At 40.8% G+C, this 12,782-nt stretch overlaps 1 protein-coding gene across 8 annotated transcripts in view; it reads left to right on the plus strand.

Moving 5' to 3' along the window:
* The window catches only part of VEPH1 (ventricular zone expressed PH domain containing 1), a 183,927-nt gene that overhangs the window by 143,487 nt on the left and 27,658 nt on the right, over window positions 1–12,782 (plus strand). For 6 of the 8 annotated variants that reach the window (XM_073359569.2, XM_073359567.2, XM_073359573.2 and 3 more), the window contains 2 exons: window positions 4,517–4,653; window positions 10,626–12,696. The exons of 1 other annotated variant lie outside the window; for it this stretch is intronic. In XM_073359569.2, coding sequence (XP_073215670.1) covers window positions 4,517–4,653; window positions 10,626–10,862 — 374 coding nt within the window. In that variant the 3' untranslated portion in view covers window positions 10,863–12,696. Of the gene's footprint in view, window positions 1–4,516; window positions 4,654–10,625; window positions 12,697–12,782 lie in introns of those variants that run through there. One more of the 8 variants, XM_073359576.2, reaches the window with a different exon arrangement.

Raw genomic sequence — 12,782 nt, forward strand, 5'->3', positions numbered from 1 at the left:
ACGCCAATGTATTTACTCAGCAGTCTTTGACAATATTTGTATACAGAGTTTGAAAAATGTGAACATGGGCCGTTCTTGCATCACTATTTAAGGGTTGGTTAGTTGTGATTGGTCAGATGAGTTGCATGGATGTTCCTTCATTTCTCTAGAACTTTTTACCTTGCGTTAATTAATATCTAATTAACTCAACAAACAGCAAGTTTGTAAGGGTGAATATGGATTTAGTGATCCTCAGGGTAAAAACAAACATTTGGAGCCTGGATCAAATGTGTGGCCAGTGTCCACATCAGTCTTTACAAATATGCTTGGTGAAGGAGTGTGCATGTTCTCTTACAGCAAGAACTCACACCTTTGCATTTAAAATTCAGGTTGCACCAGTACTTACACCTGGAAATCTGACATCGCTTTCGTGAATGTTCAGGCCAGTAAAACTGAACTGCATGTGGATGGAAAGTGAACATGAAAACAGAGGGAAGGCTGAAAGCAGCTAGCATCAGTGGGATGAGAAACAGGGAAGATATATAGGAAAAACTGTTTAGAGCTACCAATTTGCAACAACCCACGATGCCTACATATTGTAAAGATCTCGCCACCCCTGGCTTTAATCACTTCAACTCTTGATAGTATTATGCATTTCCTTTACTCCCATCCCACTTTGTATTGGCATCCATGCATAAATTGCAGATTCTTTCCAAAATTGCCCACACTAGTAAAAGCCAATCCCCTGAAAGTACTGCAGTTTTATAGCTCTACCCAAGCAAATGACAGCTGAGTTCACGTAAGTCATGGTTGGGCTGCATTTATTTCTCTCAGCTGCTAAAATGCATTTAGTTCTATGAAAAATTAGGAGTAATAGCTCACTTTTTCATTGTCTCTCAAGAGATTTGCAGTACAAAAGTGTGTGTGTGTGTGTGTGTGTGTGCGCACACATCTGTAATAAAGTTAGGGGCTATTACAAAGGTGTAAATTAAAAAATGTGACACCCTTAATCTAGAGAAATTCAGATGACCTGGGTGCAGAAGCAAACAAAGTTTTTCTGCATAAACATTTGCATATATTTGCAACGACAGAAGGTTAGGCAGCGGGGAGGAATGGCTTTGTTTCACTTTGTCTTGTGTCAGGTTATGTCTCACAACACATCAAATATGACATGAAAGAATTCAACATAACGTGACCTGACACAAAGAGATGCAAAGTATAGTTGAGGAATGTGGAGCATTGGGGTGAGCAATGAGAAAGAAACAGTTTTAACCAGAGACATATAGTTAGCTCTTCATGCGTGAGTAGAAATTTGGCACCCAGATTTTTATTATTTGTGTCCTAAAACACTTTGCCTCATTACATACTAAATAGGATAATCTGGAATGAATCATTTTTTTTCACTGATGAAAGGAAGCCTAACATTTATCTTGTCAGTTTAAACTGAGAATGGGGGAAGAATTTGGGGAAAGAGTTGTTTGCTATTCACTACCTTTAGAGGCTTTCATAAAGTAATTACAATAATACAACAAGAAAACCTCGTTTCACAGCAGCTGGAGTGCAAGGGGTGGGAGCCCCCTCGGACAACATTAGCAGTGCTGGAGAAAAATATCCATTCTTGGGCTAACTCTAAAGAATTACATTTTTAATGTTTTGTTTGTCTTTCAGGAACCAGACAGTAAATAGAGTTGTATAGATATAGAGTTAAGCCTTCTCAGAAACTCCAAAGGATATCCTCAGAGTTGCCATGTCTGTTTTCTGTGGGCTAAATGGTGACTCTGACTATGCACCCATGCAAGGGAGCGTAGGGGAGTAAGAACTCCTCTGGCACACCAACATGGGCTACCTAAACAATGGGTCCTTATACATACAAGTAACAAGGGACTCTACACCCACTGACTCCCCTCCAAACACACACACACATATCCTGGAGTAGGTGGGCAGGAAGGGGTGAGGAATGGGTTGAACATAGTCTCTTTCTCCGTAAACACTGGCCAGTGGTCAGCTAAACCAGTGTGGCAAAGTGGCAGTCATAACTTGCCACTGGTATAAGACAGCAGCAAATTATTGCCATTTCCCCACTCCTCTACCCAGAAAAAGGGTGGCATCAGGGAAGGAACTGTGACTCTGAGGTGTGCCTGCGATGCACAGCCCCTATTGGGGCTGTTCCCGAGGTGATGCTATTGAAACACCACCCTTCTCTCAGGGCTGTACCTAGAGTCATAATGTAGCCTGGTGTGCTTTAGAATGACAAGCAGTAACTCCTAACACCTGGGCTAGCTGTTTTTTAAGTCAGGGTGGATTGTTCATTCATTTGGTTTTTGTGTTAGAACGTTTCTCTTTGTGAGTCTACTGTCTGAAAGCCGTGTCAAATCCTGAAATCCTGCGCATCTCCCACTGATATTCAGCCTGTCACAGTCAATGGACATATAACCTCAATGGACATTGTGGGCAGAGGGTGAAGGATATACATGGCCTTATAAATATAGGCACATTTATAAATGAGAATCTGAGGCACTTTGAAACAAATAATAATCTTTAACATCCATCCCATGCTTTAAATAATCAAAGTGATTTTTTAAACCTAGATAATGAAACCATTGTGTGATGGAGAAGGAACAATATTTCCCTCACTAGAAACTTTATATATGTTCTTTCTTTGGTTGTTTCCCTTAAAAGTAATCTGGATTGACAACCATAACTAGTAGCCTTTTGTGCACACCATGGTTCACTATAGGGGTTCACTGATTTGGAAACCAGCTGAGTTGAAGATGGAGCAGCCAAGGGCACCCCTCTTTTTATTGAATATACACTGTCTATTATTGCACTTTACTCATATAATGCTATATTTATATAGAATTAAAAATAGGATCACACAAGTGATTATACTGCTCCTCTCTGGCCTTAAAATCTATGCATCTATAATAAAGACTTCAAATGCTGTATCTTAATATTCAGCTTTATTTACTTCCCCTTAATGAGTTCCACTTGAGAGGCAAGAATGTGTCTGTTTTTTTAAAAAAACTATACAAACCACCTTTCTGAAACTCTAAATCGTTGGTCATGAGATCAGAAGTCCACACTTAGCAATGGGGTTGGAAGTAGTTAAGTGCCGAACTGTTACTGAGGGAGAAAGGTAAACATCAGGTGTCCAGGGTCTGTCTTGTGTTGCACTGCTCCAGCAGTTGTGTTCTAGGTGTTGGAATAATTTCATTATTTTAGGCAGATGTAAGTGATCGAAAATATCACATTACCAACATTGGTGCCATGAGATTTGGCTGCATATAAGCTGGAACAGTATCTAGGTAATTCTTGGTTTGTCCAAAGTGAGAGGATTATTTTTCACAGCATTTTATGTTAATATTAAATGACTTTGTGGCCTCCCTTATGGAAGGACCTAAAGCAGTTAATGATGAATAAACCAATAGGGTTCTCTTAAAAATGTAAGGGTAGGCAGTGACTTGAACTACATAAGCAGTAGAGGAAGTGAGTAGCAAACAACTCTTTCCCCCCCCCCCCCAAAACAAGAAGGCAGCAGAGAAAGAACTGTGTTTTGGATGTGTTTGACTCAGTCTCCTGGCTTCTAGCTCATGTACCACCCTTTCATCAGGATTGTGCCTAATATATTTTTGGATTGGGATTTTATAAGGGACCTAAGGAAGATAGGAGCTAATGTCCAATGGGGTTTAGGTACCTAACTCCCTTAGGTCCCTTTGAAAATCCTAGTCCTGGCTTTTCATTGTCTCTGTGGAAATGACTCTAAAAATAAAAATGATTTGGATTTAATAGTGAATGTTATCCTTTGTGAGGGTTTTCAATTCATCCTATAGAATTCTATAGCAGGAATATAACCCTAGAAAGTTATCTTCCATCAGATTCCATGGGACTTTTCCATAAGATGTGAGTGGGCCAGTGCAGGTAGCATTTCTCACGTCAGACTCCAAGCATTTTTAAACTGATCTTTTAAATACATGTTATGTGAAGATGTAATTTGGGGGGAGTTAAATACTGTTGGTGGTAAATGACAGTGTTTTAGTTGGAGAAAACAGAGCGCATAGGTGTCATTTGGGGGAGAAGAGGGCAAAGATCAATCATACAGGGTCATGAGTTTGCTTTGGTCATTCTGGGTGCATCTTGGTGGATTATTTTTTGGTTATTCTGTTAAGCATATGCTTCGTTGTACAATATTATGAATAAGTATTGTGAGGTTGGATAATAAGTTGGGTAGAAATAGGAAGTGGGGAGGATGAATATACAGTAGTAAGAGTTAGGAGAAGAAAAGATGAAGGGAAGAGGGAACTATATAGATCATCTACGCTATGAGACCTACTACACAAAATGGATCCTTCATGAGTAGGGGACTGTAACACCTTTCTTCAGTGATGGCTGAATATTTTGAGGCAGAGGGGAAATGTGGTCTTGTGGTTTATACAGCAACATTGCAAAACTGATTTTTGGTTTGGAGAACAAATTGTGCTTCCTTCTGAGATAAGAGAGAGGAAATGAATAACTTCCTCATTATATCTTTCCTCACTAGTTGTAAATCAAGATGGACAACCTCTGATTGAAGGCAAGCTGAAAGAAAAGCAAGTTAGATGGAAGTTTATCAAAAGGTGGAAAACTCGCTATTTCACTCTCGCTGGCAATCAGCTTCTGTTTCGCAAAGGAAAATCTGTAAGTTAGAAGAACATCAGTTTGGTTTGCTCATTTCCCTCCCCAGCATTACCCTCTCCCTTGGGCTTTTCAAGACTATGATTATTCTATCTTCTCCTCACACTACATTGTTAACTTCAGCCAATGGTTTGCTGGCTAAGCTTGTCTAAGCTGTTGAAGGGCTTATGCCTCTTCCTGTGGAGACAAAGGGTGGGCTATTCAAAGACCCTCAGCTTTGGCCTAATGCTCTTCTTTTTGAAGTCAGTGGCAACAGAGTTAGGCAAAGGTTGAGCACTTTTGAAAATCCCACCCTGCATACTTAGGGTTTCAGATAAAAAGATGCAGCTCCTATTGGCTTCAATGGAAGTCTCACCCATGTGACACAGGTAGCTTGCGCCCACCAACTCTTAAAATCTTTTCACATTCCCTTAGTTGGTGACCTATGGCTAAAAGTGCCTCCGAAGGTGAAGGTTTAATTTAGTGCCAGGCTATTGTGTCACTAATCCACCTATGCCTTAAGAAATTGCACTGAGTTATAAAAAAAAAAGAAGAAAAAACCTAAATGCCTTTCAGACCTGGTTAGCGATTCTTAATTTTGTTGTTCAAGTAAATGTATGGATAAGCAACAGTGAAACTGAAGTCTGCATAGGTTAAAAAGCAACCATTTGCAAAAAGCCTGGAATACAACAGCAAGGAAAGTATTAATTACATCTTAAAAAGAAAAGGAGTACTTGTGGCACCTTAGAGACTAACCAACTTATTTGAGCATGAGCTTTCGTGAGCTACAGTGAGCTGTAGCTCACGAAAGCTCATGCTCAAATAAATTGGTTAGTCTCTAAGGTGCCACAAGTACTCCTTTTCTTTTTGCGAATACAGACTAACATGGCTGTTACTCTGAAACCTGTAATTACATCTTAGATTCTCAAAAGCGATCAGTGATTTTTGTGTGCCAAACTTGACAGACTTTAGAGGGGTTTGATTTTTCACAGGACAGGTGCTCAGCACTTTCTGAAAATCAGGGCCCTCTAAAATATTTCAAGCTGGGTACCCAAAACAAAATCACTATTCTCTTTTTTAAAAAATAGAATAAAATAAAACATGGGCTATTTCTCTTGTTTAACTGAATAATCCATACTGACATTATAGCATTCGAATCATCACCAGAAAGGAAATACAAAGTATTGCTGAAAGTAGGATACTAATGTAAGAGTTCTCTGTTTCTCCCAATAAAGGGCTAAATTCTGCTCTCACTTGTCCCAGTGTATAATCCAGAATATCTATTCTGAAATTTCAGTGGATTTATACCAGAAGAAGAGAGAGAGAAATTTGGCCTAGTGTAGCTAACACTGCAAAATTAATTTCAGTGCTTCTTATTTATTAGACACTCTGAATGGAAAATTACTTTCTTCAGCCATTAGCAATTGGCATTACCAAATACTATGCAAAATGGTCTTTTTTGTTTAGTGTCAGGAACACTTCCAGAGAAGTTCCAAGATAACAGCAGCCTCTTATCAGAACATGGCTGAAATTTTGACCCTAAAGCTTAATTTTGCTTCTAAAGAACTTTTATTACCATCTATAAACAAAATCAAGCACTCTAAACTCTAAAATGGCTGCTTAGTCCCTTCCTTTCATGGAGGTAGTACAAAGTTGTCCATGATGCACTTACGCCTTTCTTGGGCAAATGCAGTCCATCAGAGGCTTATTCATAAAAGAACATCTCCCTGCACTTCTACTGATTTCCTAATGTGTTGGTTCGGTTTTTAAAGACAAATTAATCTGTACTTTTAAAACCAGTCTATTTTACTATTGGTTGGTGTTTACTTTTTAAAATTTGCCAGAATAATTGTCAACTTCCTCACAAGTTGATTGGCCTATAAAAAATCTATGCGATGTAATGGGAGTTAATTAGATGCCCTACACTAATAAAGCAACAGGCACATCAGAATGCCTCTAATTCCCATGGGATGTGATTATTGGATGAAAATCAGTCCCCTAAGATTGTTTTACTGCTGCTCTCTTTTGTTAATGCAAGAAATGTATATTGTTTCTCAGGCAGAGGAAGGTGGCAGATCAAGTTGTTGAATATCAGTTTCTTCTCAGCTATATATTTCATACAGATTAATTTACTTCTTTTTAACTGGTAAAATCAAAAATTTTGAGCTGTTTTAACTGTTTGTAATGGTAATGCACAGTACTAGACAGGTTTAAGGTACAGTAGTTGCATTCAGGCAAGCGTATTTTTCAAGTATTTGTGTTATATCCTGTTACTTTTACATTGTTGCTGAAATTAGAGCTAGCCAAAGGTACTGGATTGATATCCCTAGAGACTCAAGGCCTGTCTTTAACCTCAGCATGGGTACAGCATGAGGAATGGCATTGAAAGCTTCCCTGCGCAGCCTCACCAGTGTGGCTCAACTCAATTCTGGAAAGGCTATCTCTAGAGAGAGAATAGGTATTGCAGACTTTTATAGTTGTCCCCTGACTGCAAGGGTATCTATAATAGTGTTGGGCAAATAGAATATAATTGGCTGACTAGCATGAGTGTTAGCCATATTTGGGGAGCTGGATGTTTTGGAATGTCAAAGTATTTGACTGCATGCACCTGAAAGTGGGGTTGGAGGTAGAGACAGACGTTACAAGGATATATAAATTTCATGAGAGTGTTTCAGGTAACTGATGTCTGAGTTAAGACTCTCAAAGCCAGCTGGTGCTGGATGCATCATGAAATGCATCATGAACCAAAGGACTAGGAAGGGGGTGGTCTGGCTATGCTGTTGGTGTCCACCCTAAGTAGGGTGACCAGACAGCAAGTGTGAAAAATCAGGATGGGGGTGGGGGGTAATAGGAGCCTATTTAAGAAAAAGACCCCAAAATCGGGACTGTCCCTTTAAAATTGGGACATCTGGTCACCCTAACCCTAAGAGGTAGGAGATCTCATGCCCCAAAGCTAGATCTGGCAGTGTATGACACTGTTTTGTATGTTGTTCCCACAATGGGAACAACCAACAGATGTGAACAGTCTTATCCTGTTACTTAGCACTGTGCATTTTGTGGAAAACACCAGTTTCATTCCCACTGCTTGGAGATAGGGGAGAAACACACAGAAAAGGTGCTGTTTTAGTAATGCATCTTTGCGTAGATGGTCTGCTCATGGAGAATGCACGCTACATAGCACCCATCAAACTGTAGTGCTGAGCCTGAGATTTTTTTTTAAACAGAAATGAACATCAGCACTGGTGAAATAGCTAATGAGCTGATAGGCACATCTGCAGTTGTGAGGACTGGCCTAACTACATGACTTGACAAGCTACCAATACCCAGATTTAGTCTGTCTTTTTCATTTTAGAAATATTTTACATTTGAATACAAAATCATTCCAAATAAAAATTTTAAAATAGGAGAAAATAAAGATTTTGGTGGGATTTTCACCACCCCACACAGTGAGGGTTCCAGTCCTGCAAACCCTCCAAGTCTGTATGTCCATGGAGTCAATGGGCCTTCCCAGATCAGATCATCAAGGTGATCTACGCATCAGTTTAAAATAGAGTATATACTATTAAGCTGCGCAGTCACAGGTAATGGCTAGTTAAGTCAGTTTTAGGTATCCATGTCCAGCTGTATGTGGTATTTATTTCTAGTTATTTGAACTGGAAGGTATTTGTATCTGGTTTAGTACTAAAATCCTACCCCACCCCCGCTTTCTCTTGAATTGTTAAACAAGGAATAGTATTATGTGGATGTTCTCCATTTACCTCACTGTGGATTTGAAAATATAAACCAAACACAGAAGAAGTATTGTGAAATGGCCAGCTGGCTGTGCCTGGATATTCCTGTAGGCCTGTCACTACCCTTTCCCCTTTAAAATTAACCATGCTAACAATATTTGCTCTGTGCAAGCAATTATGTGGCCAGTGGGTGAAAGGGAGGCAAAGAAAAGCCAAAATCTGAGAAGCACAAATGCATTGCTCTCCATGTCCATGAAAACTACAGTGGGTCCTATATACAAAAATCTGCCTGAGGTACTAAAACCCAACTCTCCTTAGTAACGTGAGGTCACATCTAGTGTTAATGTGTAGCTTATAATGAGAACAAAAGCTAGTTTGTATAGATAAACTTGGATGTTCAAGCCCTTGGATTTGAACTCCCACAAGGTTCATGGGTGTTCAGATCCAGGCTTTCGTTTCAGGTCTATCACTGGTGTGCCTTGCCTGGGACACCATGGAAAAATGGATGATTCATCTCCACAGTCTTTAGTCCCAGTGTGGTGCCTGAGTAAATTCCATGGTGTGACAAAGTTCCTGCTCTACCTTGGTGGGTCTTGCGCTTATTGGCTGATTTGCTCGCCTTGGAGCTTCACGGCAGCCCTCAGCTTGGCCGTTTTTCTGAACCCACAGTCCAGGTCGACTCCTCCTGTGTCTGACCAGGAGTTGGGAGGATTTGGGGGGAACCCGGGCCCGCCCTCTACTCCAGTTTCCAGCCCAGGGCCCTGTGGAATGCAGCTGTCTCGAGTGCCTCCTGGAACAGCTGTGCGACAGCTACAACCCCCTGGGCTACTTCCCCATGGCCTCCTCCCAACACCTTCTTTATCCTCACCACAATGGATACCCCCTGGTCTGATTCCACACCCTTTAAAGGGTCTACATAGAGGATACAGCCATTCTGCCTGTCACTGCCCCCTGGCCATTCAGAGAGAATTAATGGTGCTCATTGCAACATTAACCCCTGTGCACCAGCCTCTACCTGGCTAGAAGAAGGGATGAAGTTCAGGCAGTGGCAATACAGCTCCGCAGTGAGCCATGCTTTGGTGGTTGAGGAACAGGCACTCCATGCTGATGTCACATCTCTTGGGTTGGGGGCTAGATTCCTTGTCAGAAGGCCACAATCCCTGCCTATTCCATGAGCTTGCAAATCCCTCATCCCTGAGAGGATGCTAGCTAGGAATCTCCATGCCCTCCTGCAGGTTTTTCCATCAGTTAAGATAACTTATCCCTCCCTACCTTATTTTCCCTACTTATAAAATGGTGCTACTATTTCATTGACCTATTCATATGTATACAACAAACATATTCAGGGCTTTGTGAACTGTACAATCCTTAAACATATTCATATAAATCTGCCCCCCTATGTGTGGAAACAGTCATGGTCAACCTTAATAAAATTATTGGGGAAATTTATTTCCAACATTTTGCAAAAATATTTACAACACCCAACCTCACAGGCATGATTGAGAGATGAACCAAATTAATGTACATGCATCCAACGAAGTGGGTATTCACCCACGAAAGCTTATGCTCCAATACATCTGTTAGTCTATAATGTGCCACAGGACTCTTTGCTTCTGAACCAATTAATGTTTGCAAAGTGCATTGAATGTATAAAGAACCACTGGCAGTCTCAGCAGAGAGAATGGCTGAATAGAGAGCTCAGCAACTGAATATGCGTAGAGCCTTTGCTCCTCTTGGTCCCTCCAGGGCACAGTGAGGCACATCCACAGGCAGTGTAGGGAAGTGTGCACTGTTGCTGTCTGGGCTGTGAATTCATGGAGCACTTCAGTTTCCCGGTGTGTCATTCAGGCACCTTTCACAACCATTAACATTGGGAGATGGGATTGGGAGGGGGCATTATCACAATCCTATATTGGTGGAGGATGTCAACCCTTTGCAAAAGGGTGGGAGTAACATGTGCCAATGCTAAGGTAGGAAAGCTCATGGGCTACTGTGCGATCCTTGCACAAGTAGCCCTAACTGGATTAGTTACATGATTGAGGCAGGATTTTCTAAGGGAATGTGGCACCCAAATCCTGTTGAAATTCAATGGGAGTTAGGAACCGAACTCCTTTAGGCTTCTTTGCAAATCCCAGCCTCAGTGCTCCCCAAAGTGAGTAAGGGTTGCACAGCCTAAAGCTATGGATGTAGCTACTTTGTAGGATCAACAAAAGTTTTCCCTCTGAACTGACTGTTGTGCTCCATCCCCCACCTCCTGTGTTTCAGAAAGATGATCCAGACGACTGCCCCATTGAACTCAGTAAGGTACAGAGTGTAAAAGTTGTGGCCAAGAAGCGCAGGGACCGCAGCCTTCCTCGGGCCTTTGAAATCTTCACCAACAATAAGACCTATGTTTTCAAGGCCAAAGACGAGAAGAATGCTGAAGAGTGGCTTCAGTGCATCAATGTAGCTGTAGCACAAGCTAAAGAAAGGGAAAGCAGAGAGGCAACCACGTATCTGTAAAACTGTCAGCCTGTCTAACCCTGAGCTTTTGCATCTGGCTTTGAAATGCAAAGGTACTCAGCCTGTTTATCACAGAACCAAACAAAGTGATAAGAAACAAACCTGATTAGTGGGAGTAGTCCCTGTGGATTCAGTGGTTTTAGCTACTGCTGGGAACGCTCAAGTGAGTAATGGCTGCAAGATCAGGCCCCTAGACAATTACCATTGGCAACAAAGTAGCTCAAAGCAACTCAACTCATTGCTATAAAGTGAGTATCTTTCCAAAGATGACTTTAGTTTAGAGCTAATATGGTGAAAGAGGCTCCTTTTGAACATACATCTAATTTACATAGCAAATTCTATATTTTGCAGCATGTTTTATTGTTAGATGATATTGGTAACAAATGATATTGAGAAACTAATCTGACAGACACTAGTGTTAGGAGGCTTATTCCTTCACCCACGTACTTCCCTGGTCCTTCTTGCATGAACAGAGAGCAACAATACCCGAAGTCCAAAGGTGCAAACAATTCGATGTTTATTGGGGTGAACTTCCAGCAAGCATGATTCCAGTTTCCTTCCTTAGTGTCCCCCTTCCCAGCTCTGACACCACAGAGCCTTACACCTGTGTCCCTGTTCCCATTCCTGCCCTTAGCCAAACATGATTCCAATTTCCCCTCCCCCATTCTGTGTTCCCATTTTCCCCCCTTAGCAAAACATGATTCCAATTTCCCCACCCCCATTCCCTGTTCCCATTTCCCCCCCACATACTTCCTAATTGACTGCAGGCTATATAGTAAAACTTGAGTTCTACTTAGCTATCCTTAACCAATCATTTTCCTCAAATTTAACTAACCAATCCTAACATATTGTAACATGATTATTTAACCAATTATATCCCACCACCTTAATTAGTTTACACCCAGCAAAATTAATTATACAGCAGACAGAAACAATCACAGAACCAGACAGAGATTATACAGAAAAACAATAGGGAAATGGGGACTACAGTGATAGAACAACAAAGAAATGAGGATTTCACATCCCAGCTATTGATAAGTGAGTTCTTGCCAGACAGGATGCTATCAAACTAAGTTTCCTTTTACATCTTCTAGGCACTTCCCTTTCTCTGGAGGTGATAGGCATTATCAGGAGAGGATTGTATGCCTAACAGCCCAATAGCACCTTATTTCAATGTGACTAGTTTGGAATGTGACGATGTGACCATTTGCTTCCCAGCTTATGGCTGCCTCTGCTGCTTAGCCAGAGGTGTTAGCCTAAGAACAGGGCCTCAGACTGTCACAGTAAGAGAAGAACCTTACACCAGCAGACAGTGATTTTGATTCTCTTTCTTTCTTTTATACCTCTACGACTAGCTAAGTGATAAGAATACACCTAAATTCTTAGAGTATAGGCCTTTACAGACAGGCCTGAATATCTATATCCTAACAACTGGTACACAAAAACTGGCCTGTATCACTATTTTTAGCATGAGTGTGTATATATATATATATATATATATACACACACACACATTTTCTTCACATTGTTACATAAGCAGCTAATCTAGAATGTTAACCCCTCCAAAGTAAAGCAGTTTATGTAATAAAATTCAGCATTCCAAGCTCTTTTTGCCTATCCTTTTAAGGTGACTTGATACAGGCTGAAGTGTATATATGTGATTATATTGTGGTGGTGGTGGTAGTATCTCATTTTACCCTTTTGCTAAAAGCAACAAACGAAAACCTCTTCCAGACAGTAACATTTGCAGAGAGATTTCAAAGCCCAGTCGTTTCCAAAAAGGCCATTTTCATGTGGAAAAAAGTTTCAAATAAAACATTTTGGTCTGCTTTAATCATTATTCTCTTAAAAGATTTGTGTCTTTGGTTTGATGAGAGAAAGGGTCCATAGTGTATTTTTGAATGTTTCTTGCAAATGCAA

The sequence above is a fragment of the Lepidochelys kempii genome, chromosome 9, assembly GCF_965140285.1.
Source record: "Lepidochelys kempii isolate rLepKem1 chromosome 9, rLepKem1.hap1, whole genome shotgun sequence".
NCBI classification, from domain to species: domain Eukaryota; kingdom Metazoa; phylum Chordata; order Testudines; family Cheloniidae; genus Lepidochelys; species Lepidochelys kempii.